The sequence below is a fragment of the Rhincodon typus genome, chromosome 19 (assembly GCF_021869965.1).
Source record: "Rhincodon typus isolate 14 chromosome 19, sRhiTyp1.1, whole genome shotgun sequence".
Lineage (NCBI taxonomy): Eukaryota > Metazoa > Chordata > Chondrichthyes > Orectolobiformes > Rhincodontidae > Rhincodon > Rhincodon typus.
In genome coordinates this window covers 1,563,560-1,582,188 of record NC_063350.1, presented here as the reverse complement: position 1 = coordinate 1,582,188, position 18,629 = coordinate 1,563,560, and the positions used below count along the sequence as shown (strand labels likewise).

The 18,629-nt window shown below is 41.0% G+C and overlaps 1 protein-coding gene across 3 annotated transcripts in view; it reads left to right on the top strand.

Annotated features, from left to right (window-relative positions):
* rbl1 (retinoblastoma-like 1 (p107)) overlaps positions 1-18,629 on the top strand; it is an 84,335-nt gene that overhangs the window by 24,654 nt on the left and 41,052 nt on the right. For 2 of the 3 annotated variants that reach the window (XM_048608161.1, XM_048608162.1), the window contains exons 8-13: positions 3,924-4,110; positions 4,527-4,693; positions 5,691-5,803; positions 9,168-9,271; positions 9,367-9,504; positions 12,729-12,893. In XM_048608161.1, the coding sequence (XP_048464118.1) occupies positions 3,924-4,110; positions 4,527-4,693; positions 5,691-5,803; positions 9,168-9,271; positions 9,367-9,504; positions 12,729-12,893 (874 nt within the window). Of the gene's footprint in view, positions 1-3,923; positions 4,111-4,526; positions 4,694-5,655; positions 5,804-9,167; positions 9,272-9,366; positions 9,505-12,728; positions 12,894-18,629 lie in introns of those variants that run through there. The other variant, XM_048608163.1, reaches the window with a different exon arrangement.

The window sequence follows — 18,629 nt, the reverse complement described above, 5'->3', positions numbered from 1 at the left end:
GAGTGCCAAGCCACATCAGAGAGAGACGTATCTGATGTTCCAGCATGCTAAGTTATAAAGTTGTGGAATGTGGGTTTAAAACCACATCTCTTGTGATGAACTGCTGTGTCACCTGAGGATTTGAGGGCATGACAAATTGTACATAAGCCACCAGAAGCAGAAAGGCAGGGGGTGAGACCAAAAGAAATAGTACAAGTGTTTATATGGATTGACATTGGTCCTCGGGTAAACTACTGGTTTATGACAGCGATGCATGCTAGCAGCACCAGAGGAGGGAACAAGCAAACACATTTTACCTTTTTAAGTGGATGTGTTTATGAAAATTTTTCTCCAGTGGTGTAGCTTCAAATGTTGCAAGTTAAAATATAACCTACAAAATATTTTTACAAAGTGGCTTCGTATTTAATACTTGTTGGAAAACTTGGATTTTGAAGAATTGTGGAAAAATGGATTTATTTGTGGAAATACTTAGAGTGGTTTCTGTAAAAGAAGTCATTGAAAGGTCACTGTGAACATTGAAGTTTTTTGTAGCCGTCTGCCTAGAAATCCTAACTAATGATTAGCCCCTACTTGCGCTCTTTGAACAGTGACTGGATGTAAGGTGCTTTGGTACCTGGAATTAGTTGGGGAACAAGAGCAAAAACTCTGCAATTTGCTGATTTACTCCCATTTCTGAAAAGAAAACTGTCTTGTTGAGTTCATGGTGGAACTTCTCTGTTCTTCTGAATGAATGAAGGAACTTCTCAATGAAATATTTTCCGAGTAAAGACTCTAGGGACATCTGTGATTAGTGACTTGACCATATGTGCCAGTACATCACAGCAACAGACTTGAGAACATGGTATGCTTTATCCTTTCGCCGTTGAGAATTAACTCATTGGCCCAAGGTTGTCTTTTCAGAAAGCCAAGCCCTGCAAGGATCCGCACACACACACATTACCGCCCCCCCGTAGTGTGTGTCTATCTTGGGGTATTCGGAGTAGATAAACATTTATTCTTCTATATTACTGACTGTATGTCAACCAATTATTGAATCTTCAGTCAATAAATTGTTTTTTGATAATAAACCAATTATTGTTTATTAAGAAACCAGGTTGATGCATTTTTTTTTAAAATCTGATATGGTTAAGATATTTACTTAGCCATTTTGGTATCTATTGAAAATATTTTTTGTTCATGTTATTTGGACTGTTTAGTGGACTTTGCCAGCCTTGGTGTAGTATGATAATTGGAACCTGAAGTTTCTGGACAGAAAATATGCATTAAGATTTTTAATACAGTTTATAGGTATAAATGACAGAAACACACATTTATGTAGTGTTATGAATATTGTTTTTCAGAGTGAGTTCTTCTTTGTGCAGTAACTATGATATAAACAAAATTGTTAGATATTCTGTACCAGCAAAGTTCATAATCCAGGGAGGTATGCCAACTAGATCTGTTTTTTGATGCTACAGTACTTGTTAACGAACCAGCATTGGTTAATGAATTGAGATAAGCTAACTCAACAGAGATTGAAGACCCTTTGTGGGACTTTGGACCCTATCTGCAGCTTGGTCTGTATGCAAGCACAATTCTAGGTAAAACTGTTGTGTTAGTGAAGGATAAGAATACTTGGAGTGGGAAAATATTCTACTTCAGGCTCCCAATGTCCTTATTGAATACACCAAAGACACCGTAGAACTACCTTACATAGTTAATATAAAACATGCTGGAGAAAGTCTGGTAGCATCTGAGAAAGAGACATAGTGCTAACACTTCTAGTTCGGTATAACTGTTCTTTGGAACATTTTTATTTCATATTTCCTACTTCTGTGATATTTTCCTTTAATACTCAGTTAATATCCTTGTGCACTTTCCTACTGTACATTGATTTTTTTTTTCTTCCTTGCATATGGATAAGTTGTGAACTCTGAAATAAGGAAATTATGAACTGTTACATGCTTCAGGTGCTTGACCACTAGGAACTGGATTGAGACTGCCCAGTTGCAGTTTACATAAAATCATTAACCAAGAAAATACATAAATTACTGCACCTAAGAGAGACAGATTTGTATTCTATTCTCAGCTAGAATTCCAAACAAAAACCAGAAATCCTCATTCCTTTTCCCTATTGCGCACCTTTCTCTCTATGTGAGAGACGCATGAATGCCTCTTTGGTGATATGGAGTGTAAGTGGGAGTTTTGTCAGGGGGTGGGAGGAAGAGTCCTTCAAGCTTTTTCACCCTCCTTTAGTTGGCTATTAATTCATCACCTGGAAGGAAACTGATTGATTGATGAGCACTGGTAAGTTATTCTAATTGAAATAAATAATTAAAGTTACAGGATGGTGGATCAGTTCAGCCAAGTAGGGGTTTGCTCTGCAACTTGTGTGAAGTCATGGTTACAACATTGCGGAGGCATGCACATCTGCAGAAAGTGTCACCAGTAGCATAAGCTTGAGCTCCAGGTTTTGGAACTTGAGGAGAGATTGGAGTTACAGCTGCACATCTCTGAGACAGAGGACTACATGGATACTATGTTCAAGAGGTGTTCATGCTGCAGATTACAGGCAGAAAGGGAATGGGTGACCATCAACTGTTTCAAAAGCAGGTATTGCAAGAATTCTGTGAATCAAGTGTGCTTGCTAATTGGTATTCCATTGTGGACACTGGTGCAGCAAGTGATTTTAGTGGCGAGTACAACTATAGCCAAGTCTCTGGCATCACAGGGGATGCAGATAATATCCTGAAAGCATATTTCATGGAGCCAGATACGATGTTGAAAGGCAGGACCTCTAAAGCAATAGTCTCAGGATTACTCTCAGTCCCACGTGCTACAAAGTATAGAAATAGGAGAGTTGAGCAATTGAACACAGCTGAAAAGCTGGCGTAGGAGGGCAGACCTCAGAATTCTAGAGTGTCAGGACTGGTTCTGGGAAACCTGGGCCCAATCAAGCCAGGTGGCCTACATCTTGGAGAATCTGGATGAATATTTTTACAGGAAAATCGTTGGGACTGGCTGGGGAATGGGAATCTGGGATCAAATTCCGACTAGTGAACAGGAGGCAGAACTTTAAATAACGACATTGAAAGACAGAGGAAGCAGATGATACAAATATCAAATTAAGGGCAGGAGGAGGTGATTTGGCCATTGAAATCTGCCAATTAGGATCATTTGAGTTCCTCATTCCACTTTTCTATCTATTCCTGATAACTTTGATTCCTTTGGTTAACAAGAAATCATCTACTTAGTCTTAAAAATTCTCAATGGCCCTGCCTTTGATGCTTTCTGAGGCACAGTGCTGTAAAGTCTCCCAACCCTCTTAAAATAAATTCCCCTCATCTCCAACCTAAAAGGCAACCTCTGATTTTAAAAATATTAAAAAGTGTACAGCGCAGGACTTTAGCATTATTAAAGGGTATATATGTGAGTACAACTCGTATAGAAAACCTAAAACCAATAAGCTGAGAGCACAGGCATGTGGTACAGAGATGTTGCAATTAAGATGAAACTTAGCTTAAACAAGTGCAAGGATGGCAGCACAGCATCCCTGCATATAATATTCCAGGTAGGGTAGAGAAGTAGGTAAGACAAGATAGGGACATGGCATTGTTGGTTTAAGAATCAATAAGGGCTGTGAGGAGTGATGATGTGCTAATTGAGGCATCGAACTAGGCCATTTGGGTTGAGATCAGAAAGAAAAAGGGAGCAGCTGCACTGTTGGACGTGTCCTTTAGATACCAGAATAGTGGGAAAGAGTTGGAGGAGCAAATATGACACGGTGTGGAGCTGGAGGAACACAGCAGGCCAGGCAACATCAGAGGAGCAGGAAAGCTGACGTTTCGGGTCGGGACCCTTCTTAACATTTCTATTGTTGTGTAGGTGTGGGTGCTGGCTCATTTGTGATGAATTTTTCTTGTCATTGTGTTTATTTGGTACAGCAAAGCAATAAACAAGGAATATGAAGAGTATGTTCTGACCGTAGGGGATTTTGATGAGCGGATATTTCTGGGAGAAGATGCCGATGAAGAAATAGGGACTCCAAGCAAATCTGCAGCGGATGCTTCAGTTGGGAAACTATCGGCAAGAATCCAAGTCGAGTGTAACCTTCAACAGCACTTCGAAAAAGTAATTAAACTTTCTTTAGTGCTCAACAATTGATTGCACCACTGACAAATTCGTCTGTCGTTGCTGATACCTTCAACTTTACTCGATATTTCACCCTGGGTTCCAAACAAGTTGTTGCTGGGATGTTTATTCTCTCTCGACCTTGTAATTGGAGTCAGACCTTCATGTCCTTCTCAAAAGACATGGCCTCGTGATCTAGGCTGATAATCAGTGCAATACCAAAGTGTAGCACTGGCAAAAAAGATGTTAACTGAGGGCCTGCCTGCTTGTGACCACTGAAGTTCAAGTCCCAAAACCTTAATGATAGTTATAATCTCTCAGTTGATGCTTTAAGATACTGCTTATATTGAAATTTATCAAGAGTGTTTTAGGTGAGGCAGTTTAAATATTAATCTCTCCTTGTGATGTTTTAATAGACAAAGTCTTTAGCACCTTCAACACCCTTGACAGGAAGACGGTACTTGAAGGAGAAGGAACTGGTTGTAACACCAGTGTCATCGGCCACACAGAGCGTAGGTCGTTTACAGACCATGGTAACGGGACTCAAGAACACTCCAAGTGAGCATCTGCTGCAGGTTTTCAAGTGAGCAAAGCATTTTTAAACTACCTTAGTGGCTTTGTGTATTGTCACTAAACTACCTAAAGATATGATGCATTTTGTTTTCCTCCATTCTTGATTTTCTGATCTTCACTATTTGGAGTTACCTTATACAGTCCAGCATACTGCAAAATTGGAGAGGAAAATGAGAGTGTTACTATCAAGCTCCTGTTGAACTCAATTTCCAACCACTATTCTATGATAGACTCCCTGCTAGATAAAACAGTATTCCTATGTATTTCTTGGGCAATTCTCTACAAGTCACCAAGGCACTTGGCACTGTCTCATTACAAGTGGTAATCCATCCTACATCCTTGTTGACTTTCCCATCCATTCCCCCTGCTAGTGCCAACCTTGCCAATCATCTTCCCAACTCGACCCTCCTGCAGGCTGTACCAGTGGATCAGCTGTCATTGCTGCTGTACGCATCTCACTCTGGAATGCCCATTCATTTCCCTAACAGCATAGAACTTGAATATTGCAATTTAAGAAAAAAATTGCTGCAGCTTTTTGTCTTGTGCTTGTCAGGGCAAACACAATAATGCCAAATGGCAAATTGTGACAATTTATACTATTTACTTCTGTAGCCACACTGACAGAAACGGCTTTTTTCTTCTATTCATTTGTGGGATGTGGTCGTTGCTGGCTGGGCCAGCATTTCGTGCCCATCCCTAGTTGCCCTTGAGAAGGTGGTGGTGAGCTTCCAGAGTTGAAAGCCCCTTGGCTAGTCCATCTTGTCATATCTATAAACTTTTACAGCAGTAAATAAGGTGTGAAATTTGTAAATTAAACAAAATAGCTGGGTTCTTTTTTATGACAAAATTATTAAGTTTTACAATATTTCATGAAATGTGGACAGACACGTACCTGGTACAATGTGACATTGCTTGATATTGCGCACACTTTTTTTTCCCCCCAAACCCTCCTCTAATTCATCTTTTGTGCAGGTTAACAATTATAAAGAATTATTCACTGATTTCAGCTCCTGTTCTCGGAACCCAGTTGAAGCTATAACAGCCCGCATGAAAAAGATGGGGGAGACTTTCTGCTATTACTACACACAACCAATGGAAAGCCAGGCTGGTTCTCATATAGGTGAGAAGCTTATCAAAGCTGATTAACTTTTGTACTCCGTTTTGAGAATGCCAAAATTTGGCAGATGAGGTGTAATGTGGAAAACTGATACTTTCGGATTCCCAAAAAGACATGTCACCGTGGGAGTAGGAGTTAAAATGGTTGGTGACCGGAAGATGTATGGAGTGCAGGTGCTCCACAAATCGGTCACCGAGCCTACGTTTGGTCTCACCGATGTAGAGGAGGCCATGTCAGGAGCAAATGTAAGTGCTGGAGAAGGTGGAGGGCCTACAATCCGACCCCAGCACCAAAGAGATATTTCCATCCCTTCCCCTATCTGCCTTTTGTAGGGACCGCCCACTCTGCGACTTCCTCGTTCCCTCCATACTCCCTACTAACCCCACCACCCCCGACACCTTGCCCTGCGACCGCAGGAGGTGCTACACATGCCCCTGCACCTCCCCCTCACTTCCATCCAAGGCCCAAGACAAACTTTTCATATCTGACAGAGGCTCACCTGTACATCCTCCAACCTGGTCTACTGTATCGTTTGCTCCCGATGTGGCCTCCTCTATATCGGTGAGACCAAACGCAGACTCAGTGACCGATTTGCGGAGCACCTGCACTCCATACGTTATAATCAATGCCATCTTCCAGTCACTACCATTTTAATTCCCACTCCCATGGTGACATGTCAATCCTGGGCTGCCTCCAGTGCCACAATGATGCCACACACAAACTGGAGGAACAACAACTGGAGTCTGCAGCCTAATATCCTAAACATAGAATTGACCAGTTTCAACATCTCCCCACACCTGGCCTCATCCCATGTCCAACCCTCCCTCTCATCTCTTCATCCTTGACCTGATACTACCTGTCCATCTCCTTCTCCACCTACCCACCCTACCCTTCCCATTGACCAATCCCCACTGTCGCTACCTGCATCCACCTATTGCCATCTCACCTCCCTTCCCCACCCCACCCTCTTTCCTCTATTTATTTCCCAGCTCCCTTCCCCATCTCCAGTCCTGATGGAGGATCTAGGCCCGAAATGTCGACTCTCCTACACATCTGTTGCTGCCTGACCTGCTGTCTTCCTCCAGCCCCATGTTGTATCAACTATAACAAAACTTGCCTATTTTTATATTCCATTCCACTTACAATAAACTTTTCTAATTATCTGCTATATCCGCATACTAACCATTCAGGAGTCCTGTATCACGACATCAGATCCCTCTGTACCATAAAGGTCTGCAGTCTCTTTCCATTTAAATAATATACTGCTTTCTAGTTTATTTTACTGCCAATATAAACATTGTCACGTTTTCCCATATAATGCCCCATCCGCCGAATTTTTGCTTGCTTCATCTATCTATGTCCCTCTGTAGACTCATCATATTAACATCACAATTTTCTACCTATCATTGTGTCATCAGCAAATTCAACAACATTGCATTCTATCCTTTAATTTAGGCATTAAATATAGATTGTAAGTTGTTGAATCCTTGTTGCTCTCCATTGGCATAAGCTTGCCAACCCAAAAAAAGACATTTTTTAATATGTACATATATACATGTTCTGCTTCCTGTTAATTAACCAATTTTGTGTGTGAAGATGTTTCTTCCCTTCTGCTTTCACCTCTTAATTATAAGATCATTATTTGAGGCCTGTTTAATAATTTATATTTTTCTAATTTCCAACTATTTAGTGACACTCCCTAACAGCTATTACTAATGAATCATTCAACTTGTAGCTTTTTCTTGTAATGCCATCACGTTTTAACCGTAAAATCGTCTTTTTGAAAGATTGTTAGTAATATTGTGTCCTGTTACAAGGACTACTAGTACATGCCGCAATTTGTCATTAGAACAGTAGACAGTAACATTTGTATAAAATACACCTTTCTGATCTGTAAAGTTGCAGCTTCATTGGTACTGTTTCTTGCCCTGACCGTTTCAGCAATTCCTGTATTTGAAAAGCCTGAGGGCTGCAGGTGTGCATGAAACTAAACCTCAGTATGACTCTCTACCTTCGGGACATGAAGGAAAAAAAATTGCAAGAAAATGGATTCAGATGCATTTTAAAAAACTGATGGTGTGCCAATTTTATGAAGAAGTCTTTGAAATTTTGCTGCCTTCCACAGGCCTATACTGAAGGCATATTATTGCAGGCATGTACTGAATAAAAACTTGCCCTATTCTGTTTTTATTTCGACTTCCCTGCGACTTCAGTATTTTGCTTTTTGAGTTGTTCCTGATCAGATCTAATGTTTAATATGGACACTGGCTACCTGAAATTTAATAAGTCTTCATTTAATGAACACAACAACAAATAAAAATCAAATCTACAAAAAATCCAATTGTCCATTTCAACCACACTTTCAAAACACTTTGACAGGCTGGCCTATCACACTTTTTTGTCCTATTCATTCATAGGATGTAGGCATCGCTGTTTAGGCTAGTATTAATTTCCCATAGGGTAGCGAAGAGTCAACCACGTTGCTGTGGGTCTGGAGTCATATCTAGGTCAGACTAGGAGAAGATGGCCGATTTCCTCTCCTGAAGGACATTACTGAAACAGATGAGTTTTTATGACAGTCGACACTGGTTACCAGTAGGCCACATTTTTATTGAATTCAAATCCCACTATCTGCCATGATGAAATTCAAACCCATTCTCCAGAATATTGGCCTGGGGCTTTGGATTATTACTACTCCATCGTCTCCCCTTAGATCTGTGATGCCTTATGAATCGTTTCCTGGTGCCAAGTAGTCTCCTGTGAAAAACCAGATTTAAAATCCAAGAATGTTATGAATAAGATCGGTAAATATTTAACTACTTGCCGGTAGAAACTACACCAGCCAGAAAGCAATCCCATTCTCTTTAAAGCTGTGCTTCCCAAACTTGTTCCACTTTGATCCATTTCAAGGTTTGAAAATTGTCATAACCCCTTGGTGAGAAGCTTGAGAGCGAGGGCCTATTGGAGCAGGAACATTTGTAACTTGGTCAGAACTCTCTCTAGGTATCTGCCTACAATTTTAATTTGAGACCTCCTTTGAAGTACCAGCCCCAACTTGTGGGAGCGCTTGCTCTAAAAGGTACATAGTGCATCAGAAATCAGCATTTCATATCCATGAATTGTTCTGAGATGTTTGAAAATGATACATTCCACATAATCCAATCTAATTTCCCTTAATTGTAATCAGTATGGCCAAGTCTTTGCATGTCAGTCTTTTAGTCATTATTGCTCAGCTAATGGTTTAATAAATGTTGTGCCTCTCTTATAGTGTTCCTAAAGCCCACAATAAAAGCTTTGTGAAACTGTCTCCCACCAAAAACTGAATGATGATGTGATCTCATTTTGTATTTGAATAATTTTGAAATAGATTTTGCCATCCAGCGACTAAGACTTGCTGAAATTTTGTACTGGAAAGTCATGGAGACAGTGATGCTGCAGGAAAATCGCCGAAACCCTGGGAAAGACATGATTGTGAGTAATTGTTCAGTCTTGCATGTTGGAGAACTGTCACTATTCTGTAACTCAATTTATTGGCTGATGTATTTAGATGAATTGTAATTCTCTAGGTTTTACTGGAGCAAGATATTTTCCATCGCTCTCTGATGGCTTGTTGCCTGGAGATAGTTCTCTCCTCTTACAATTCACAGCGTACATTCCCATGGATTATCGACATCCTGAATCTTAGTCCTTTTTACTTCTACAAGGTAAGTGAGAATTTTAAGATCCCAAGATAGATATTAATAAGAATGCTGATTTAGGCAATTTTTGCTTTACCAGGGTATGTTTTACATGTTGATGAGTATTTGTGTGAAGAGTTTTTCGATATTCCTTTCAAGTGCCCACAGTTACCCTGATAAAGATGGTTGAGAGACATACTCCTGTTCCTATGTGTTTTTAGCTGGCAGGTAGTTTCTGTTACATTGTCTTTATTTCATTGTTAAATTTTGTCTCCTCCCAGAGCAGTTACATAATGACTAGCATTAATTTATTATACAAAAGCAAAGTCTTCATGTTTAATACTTGAAATGCAAACACAGGGTGCTGTGAAAATCTCAGCTGGTCTGACAACATCTGTTTAGAAAGAAAACCAGCCTTCTGTTTCTGGTCTGTGGGTGATCTTCCATCAGAAAGTTAGTGAAAGTTAGAACTTCAGTGGTTTTGAGCAAAGTAGGCGTGGGACAAGGACAAAAGGCAGTTCTGTGAGAGGGTATAATGCAGGAGAGATTGACTGACAGGAATTTTATTTCTCCAAGGTCAGAGAGAATGGAGATAGGGAAAGAAGTGCTATAGTATTTTGCTTTTTAGTAGGATTTCTTTAGATTTTGTGAGCCTTCTCTGATATTTGATATGTAAAGTTATTCCAGCAGAGTAACATAGAATCAACCTGAAATAATTAAGTGTTCAAACACACATGCAAATCAACTCTGTATTCTGACCTGGTATGTCATTTCATCCATATGTTTAAAATCTGTATATTATACTGAAAAGGTTTTTTTGCATGCGCACATTTCCTCTGACTTTAGTTGCCATATCCTAGTCTCCGTTGATTCAAATAGCACCTTTCTACTTTTCTTATCTGGTCCTCCCTTGGAAGCCATAGGGTTGGCTGACATAAATGAAAATATGAGATAAAAAGATGTACAGCTGGATGAACACAGCAGGCCAAGCAGCATCAGAGGAGCAGGAAAGCTGACGTTTCGGCACTGCTGCATGAGAATGTTGTTCTGCCAAAGCCAGATATTGGTGAGGGATGCAATTATAATAACTTCCATGTAGGAAGTCATTTAAAATTTGAAGTTACATAGGTGGCATCAGGGTCCCTCGGTCTGATTTTTTTTTTTAAACCTGTTCAAGAAAGCAAACTCTCAAAGCTAAAGAGGTTCCTCTTTATATAAATATGTCACTTTCTAATTGCATCAACACAACCCAAAGCTAATTTTAGCTCGCATTATTGGGAAGCTCCTCTAATATCCTGCAACCCATCCTGTGACAGAACAACGATTTGCACCTTCTCCATTATGAAGCAGGATGTCAGGCCACCTCACCACCTAATGCACCTGGAACTAAATTTGGTTCTGTATTCTGGCCATGCTTGGTATCGGGGAATAATGTGCGATCTTGATTAGGAACCTTTAGTTACCTCCGATTTAAATGTTCTACCCTAGGAAATATGCTGCATTGCGTACCTGTCCCTGGCATAACAATTCTTGTATGTCATGTTCCTTAGCAATACTAGGTTAGGCATTCACTCAGGATTTGCTTAGAATTCAACTACTTGCAGATCAAGTATATCCATTAACACAATACAGTTTCTGTGCTGGCAGATTTGCAGCAGACTTGATCTTCTCCATTCACCAGCTACAAGAGCAGTATAGGGTACAGGATATACATCTTTACTTTTGTAGATCTCACTAAAGTGTTTGCCATTGTCAGCAAGGTAGAAGTATACGAGATTTTGAAAAGAATGGCTGCCACCAAAGCTCCTTGATCTGCTCTGCTCCATTCATGAAAGAGAACTTGTTTACAACTGCTTCCGGGAGAAGAATTGAGTGAAACAACATTCTGTCTGAGCATGCACTTTGGTACTTTCCTCTTCATGGACCTTCCGTTACCTTCAAGGAAAGTAGTTTACCTGCAAGAGTACAATTTGTGTAGACTGAAAGCAAAGATAAAAATACAGCGCACATTGATCAGAGAACTCTTCTATGCGGGAAATGAAACTCCAAGAAATCTATACTTAAGGCTCAGTGTTTTGCATCTCCACCCTTGATCTCTCAAATAATACTTTGTTGGAAATAGTTAGCAAATTTTCCTACCTTGGATCCACAGGGACAAATCAATCCTTTGATGTAGATCTTGATGCGTACATAGGGAAAATACATAGCTACCACCTTTGACTAACTCTCAAAATGTGCTTGGATTAACATTAAGCTGACTTTTGGGACCATATTGCTAGTTTATAAAGCCTACACTTTGACCCCTTGTCATATAGCTATTAAACATTGGCAATTTATAGCTATTAAGAAAGGAAGATTTGCATCCTTCATCTTTGCTGTTTGCAGTGCATTCTGGGCACCCTATGGACAAAATCACAAGTGCAACGGCCCCCTCATGAGCACATGTAATGAGGTAGCTAGAGCCAGAAGATTAGTGGTACACCTGAAGCCCTGATTCAAGGATCCTTGCCATCATAATGTGAAGGCCTGCAACATTGATTATCACACCTGGACAACACTAGCTAACAACAAAAGTAAAAGGCAGCGGCATCTTGTGGACTAGGATGTGCCGTACTGATGACCAGTGGTTACGATGGTTTGGTAAACGGGGGCCTGCACCAGATTCAGCAACCCACAGTGACACCTGGTCAACCACATTATATGTGGCACTTTTGGCAGAGCTTGTCTCTCTCATATTAATCTCTTCAGCCATCAACAAATGTAGACCCTTAGAAACAACCCCATCCACAACCAATTTGATTTGCGGTATTTCTATCATTTTGCAGAGACGTAAGATTACCAGCAACAGTCCCAGAGAAGAGGATGTTTAGTTATTGACTGTGTTCAAGTCTGAAATCTGTAGGTTTTTGAACAATAACATTTTTGGAATGGTGTGGGAAACTGGAATTGAAATAGATGTTGATCTGAGATGTTGAATGGCAGAGAAGGCTTGAGGCCCTGCAGAGCTGCTTTTATTTCTTATGTTATGTCAGAATTGCAATAACAAGCCTAACATATGTGGAGGTTTTCATCACATTCAAATTTTCAAACCAGCGATACAGGATGAAACAGTTCATTAAGTTTGATAGATACAACATTTTATCTATTATATCTTGATAGTACAGCATAATTTAAACAGATACTTAGAATGAATATTTAATCCGATAAGAGCTAAGGTCAGTGACACTCATTATGGAACAACGTTCCTTCAGGTGATAGAAGTGCTGATTCGGGCAGAGGACGGTCTTTCCCGTGACATGGTGAAGCATCTCAACAATATTGAAGAGCAAATTTTAGAGACTCGAGCTTGGAGCCATGACTCAGCTCTTTGGAAAGCTTTGCTTGGAGCAGACAGTAACGTTCCAACATGTGAAGAGGTGGGTGCAGACTTTCTGCATATTCATTTTGGTAATGTATATTTCTTGAGTTATTTTCTTCTTGTAATACAGGACCAAAGTTCAATGTTAACTTTCTGGAGCTGACTGTGGGGCCATGTGATCAGCTGGTTTGCATATCTGCATGGCTTATAAACATGGCATTGTACTATGTAAATTGTTTCCATTTTCATAACAATTAAAAGTTAGAAAAGACTTCTTTCTTGTCAGATATTGGTTGATCATTTTTCATCATCTCCTTTTAGTGCGTAGGTCAAATTGCCTCTAAATCAGCATGATACTTGAGTCACCACAGGTATGTAGAAGAGAAATCAGGTTCAAGAAAAACCTGTTGCAGCTTTTTGAAGATGTAACTAATAGATAGATAAGGGGAGACCAGTGGATCTAGTATACTTAAATTTTTAGAAGGCTTCTGTTATAAGGTACTCATATAATTGGTAAACTGAATTGTAACACATGGGTTGGGGGAATATATTGGCATGAGTTGAGAACCGGTTAATGGACATAAAACAGAGGGCAGAAATAAATGGGTCATTTTCTGATTGGCAAGTGGTGCCTGGTGGGGTACTGCAAGGATTAGTGCTTGGGCTCCAGCCAATCACAGTCTATATCAATGATTCAGGTGTAGAGATTAATATTCTCAAGTGTGCAGATGTCATAAAATTACGTGAGAGCTGTGAGGAGTTTGCAAAGATGTTTCATAGAACATAGAACAGTACAGCACGGTACAGGCCCTTCGGCCTACGACGTTGTGCTGACCTATTATCCTACTAAGATCAATCTACCCTGCGTACCCTACATTTTACTATCCTCCATGTGCCCTATCCAAGAGTCGCTTAAATGTCCCGAGAGTATCTGACTCCACTACCGCTGCCGACAGCGCATTCCACACGCCCACCACGCCCTCTGTAAAGAACCTACCTCTGACATCTCCCCTATACCTTCCTCCAGTCACCTTAAAATTATGCCCCCTCGTAATAGTCATTTCTGCCCTGGGAAAAAGTCTCTGGCTATCCACTCTATCCATGCCTCTCGTCATCTTGTACACCTCTGTCAAGTCACCTCTCGTCCTTCTTCGCTCCAATGAAAAAAGCCTCTGCTCCCTCAACCTTTCCTCATAAGACCTGCCATCCAGTCCAGGCAGCATCCTGGTAAATCTCCTCCGCACCCTCTCTAAAGCTTCCACATCTTTCCAAAAATGAGGTGACCAGAACTGAACACAATATTCCAAGTGTGGTCTAACCAGGGTTTTATAGAGCTGCAGTATAACCTCACTGCTCTTAAACTCAATTCCCCTGCCAATGAACGCCAACACACCATACGCCTTCTTTACAACCCTATCAACTTGGGTAGCAACTTTGAGGGATCTATGGACGTGATGGACAAGATCCCTCTGTTCCTCCACACTGCCAAGAATCCTGCCATTAACCCTGTATTCTGCATTCAAATTTGACCTTCCAACATGAATCACTTCACACTTTTCTGGGTTGAATTCCATCTGACACTTCTTTGCCCAACTCTGCATCCTGTCAATGTCCTATTGCAAATTACAACCATCCTCTACGCTGTCCACAACTCCACCAACCTTCATGTCATCGGCAAACTTACCAACCCACCCTTCCACTTCCTCGTCCGAGTCATTTATAAAGATCACAAAGAGCAGAGGTCCCAGAACAGATCCCTGCAGAACACCACTGGTCATTGAGCTCCAGGCTGAGTACTTCCCATCTACTACCACCCTCTGTCTTCTATTGGACAACCAGTTTTGTATCCAGACAGCCAAATTTCCCTGAATCCCATGCCTCCTTACTTTCTGGATGAGTCTACCATGTGGAACCTTATCAAATGCCTTGCTAAAATCCATATACACCATATCCACTGCTCTGCCTTCATCAATGTGTTTTGTCACATCCTCACAGAATTCATTAAGGCTTGTGAGACATGACCTGCCCCTCTCAAAGCCATACTGCTTATTTCTAATCAAACTGAGCTTTTCCAAATAATTATAAATACTATATCTCAGAATCCTCTCCTATAATTTGCCCACCACAGAAGTAAGACTGACTGGTCTGTAATTCCCAGGATTATCCCTATTCCCTTTCTTGAACAAGGGAATGACATTTGCCACCCGCCAATCTTCTGGTACTACTCCAGTGGACAGTGAGGACGCAAAGATCATTGCCAAAGGGGCAGCAATCTCTTCCCTCGCTTCCCATAGAAACATTGGGTTAATCCCTTCTGGCCCAGGGGACTTGTCTATCCTCATGTTTTTCAAAATTACTAGCACATCCTCCTTCTTAACATCAGCCTGTTTGAGCATATCTGCCTGTTTCATGCTGTCCTCACAAACGTCAAGGTCCCTCTAACTGGTGAATACTGAAGCAAAGTATTAATTAAGGACCTCCTCTGACTCCATGCACAAATTCCCTCCACTATCCCTGATTGGCCCTACCCTCACTCTAGCTATCCTCTTGTTCCTCACATAAGCATAGAACGCCTTGGGGTTTTCCTTGATCCTACCCACCAAGGCTTTCTCATACCCCCTTCTAGCTCTCCTAAGTCCATTCTTCAGTTCCTTCCTGGCTACCTTGTAGACCTCTCGAGCCCTGTCCAATCCTTGCTTCCTCAATCTTGAAGGAAGCTTACGTTTCCTCTTGACTAGGTGTTCCACATGTCTTGTCATTCAAGGTTCCTTCACCTTACCATCCCTTCCTTGCCTCAGTGGGACAAACCTATCCAGTACTTGTAGCAACTGCTCCCTAAACAATCTCCACATTTCTGTTGTGCGTTTCCCTGAGACCATCTGATCCCAATTTATCATTCTTATCACCCTTATTCCTGACACTTCTTGCATTAAAATAGACACACCTCAACCCATTGCACTGACTGCAACTTTGCCCTATCAACTGCTTATCCTTCCTTACAGATTCTTCGCTTGCTGTATCTGCCTGTACACTGGCTACCCCATCCTCTGATCTGTGGCTCCGGTTCCTATCCCCCTGCCAAACTAGTTTAAACCCACTGAAGAGCTCTAGCAAACCTCCCACCCAGGATATTGGTGCCCTTCCAGTTCAGGTGCAACCCGTCCTTCCTGTACAGGTCCCACCTTCCCTGGAAGGTATCCCAATGATCCACGTATCTGAAGCCCTCCCTCCTACACCAGCTCTGTAGCCACGTGTTCAGCTGCACTCGCTCTGTATTCCTGGCCTCACTAGCCCATGGCACCAGTAGTAATCCTGAGATTACTGCTCTGCTTGTCCTGGCTTTTAGCTTCTATCCTAACTCCCCATATTCACATTTCTGGTCCTCAACTTCATGGGAATTTGGAGAAGATAACTGAGTAGACAAAGGACAAAAACTTAATAGAAAGGATAGAATTTGGATAAATGTGACGTTATCCACTTTGGTAGGAAGAACATGCTAGAAGCGTTAAATTTCAAAGGGACATCAATGTATGTTTTCATGAGTACAGCGAGCAATTAAAGAAAGCAAATGGTGTGTTGGCTTTTATTATAAGAGGATTTGCCTATAGGAGTAAAAATGTCATACTGCAGATATGTAGAACCTTCGTGAGACCATATTCAGCGCATTGTGGGCTGTTTTGGTATCCTTACACAAGAACAGATATACTTGCCACAGAGGGATTGCAATAAGTGTTCCACAAACTAATTTACGGGCTGGAGAATTTGTCCAAAAGGAAAGGTTAAATAGACTGAACCTTTTTTTGCCTGAAGTTTAGAAGAATGAAATGATCTCATTCAAAAGCATAGAATTCTTCCAGGGATTGGTAGGGTATATGCAGGAAGGATACTTTTCCCAGCTCACATGCATGTGTGCGTGGAGGGTGATGCCTTGAACCAGGGACACTTCCTCTGTATAAGGCCATGTAGGATTGAAATGAAATGGAATTTCTTCACCGAAGGCAGTGAATCTACAGAACACTACCTCAGAGGACTGTGGAGGCACAATTATTTCTATGGATCGATTCTATGTCTCCACTGAACCCTTGAATCAATGACCATTACCACTGATCGTTTCTCTCCTTGTGGGGCTCCTAGCAGAAATATTTGTATCATCTATAACTGTAGGTGAGGTGCTGGAAGAATGGAGAATGACTAATATTGTACTCTTATTTAAGAAAGCTGTAAGGAGAAGCCTGGGAACTATACACCAGTGAGCCTGACATTGGTTGTGGGTAAATTGTTGGAAGTAATTCTGAAAGACAGGATTTACATGCGTTTGGAGAAGCAAGGAATGATTAGGAATAGTCAGCACGGTTTGTGTGAAGGAAATCATATCTCACAAACTTGATTGAGATTTTTGAGGAAGTAACCAAAATAATTGATGCGGGCAGACCGGTGGATGCTGTTTACATGGACTTTAGTAAAGCCTTTGACAAAGTTCTGCATGGTAGATTAATGAATCAAATTAGATCACATGGGATTCAGGGTGAGCTTCCCAGTTGAATGCAAAATTGACGTGATGGTAGGAGACAGGTGGTGGTGGAGGGTTCTTTTTTGAACTGGAGGCCTATGCCCAGCAGTGTTCTGTAGGGATCGGTACTGGGTCCACTTTTGTTTGTCACTTCTTATTCTCATCCAAATCGTTTATAAAAAGCATCATTAGTAAATTTGCAGATGGCACCAAAATTGGTGGTATAGTGGACAGTGAAGAAGATTGTCTAAGATTACAAAGAGATCTTGATCAATTGGGTCAATGGGCTGAGGAGCGGCAGATGGAGTTTAATTTGGATAAATGCAAGGTATTGCATTTTGGAAAAACAAAGAAGAGCAGGACTTGTACAATTAATGATAAGGGCCTGGGTAGTATTGTAAAACAGAAATTTAGGGGTTTCAGGTATGTAATTCTTTGAAATTTGTGTCACAGGTGGTTAAGAAGGCAATTAGCACGCTTGCCTTCATTCCTCAGATCTTTGAGTACAGTAGTTGAGATGTCATGTTGAGGTTGTAGAGGACTTTGGTGAGGCTTTTTCTGGAGTACTGTGTGCAGTTCTGGTCATCCTGCTATAGGAGGATTATTATTAAATTGGAGAGGTGGGGTTCAGAAAAGATTGACCAGGATGTTGCTGGAAATAGACGGTTTGATTTATAAGCTGGGACTTTTTTCACTAATGTAAGAGGTTGAGAGGTGACCTTATAAAGGTTTATAAAATCATGAGGGGTATAGATAAGGTGAATAACAAGGGCCTTTTCCTTAGCGTGGGGAAGTTCAAAACTGGGGTCATGTTTTTAATGTGAGAGGAGAAAGATTTATAAAGGAATTGAAGGACAATTTTTTTTTACACAGTGGTTCGTGTGTGAAATGAACTGTCAGAGGATGTCATGGATTCAGCTCTAGTTACAATGTTTAAAAGACATTTAGATAAGTGCATGAGTAGGAATGGTTTGGAGGAATACAAGCCAAACACCGGCAGGTGGGACTGATTTAGTTTGGGAACATGGTCAGTGTGGACTAGTTGGGGTCTGTTTCCATCCTCTATGACTGTACATAATTTTCTTTATTAATTTCCCTCTGTATTTTAGATGATACCTTTTCCTCTGATGGCTCCCAATTCTCTCCCTTTCCTACAACAGCTGATAGAACTGATTTTCAACCAGGTGTACTTCTGTTGCTGCTTATCACTCTTAATTTAATTATTTTACCCCCTCTTCGTTGCCTTTTTTAAAAAATAGGGACATTGTCTCTGCTTTTATTTGC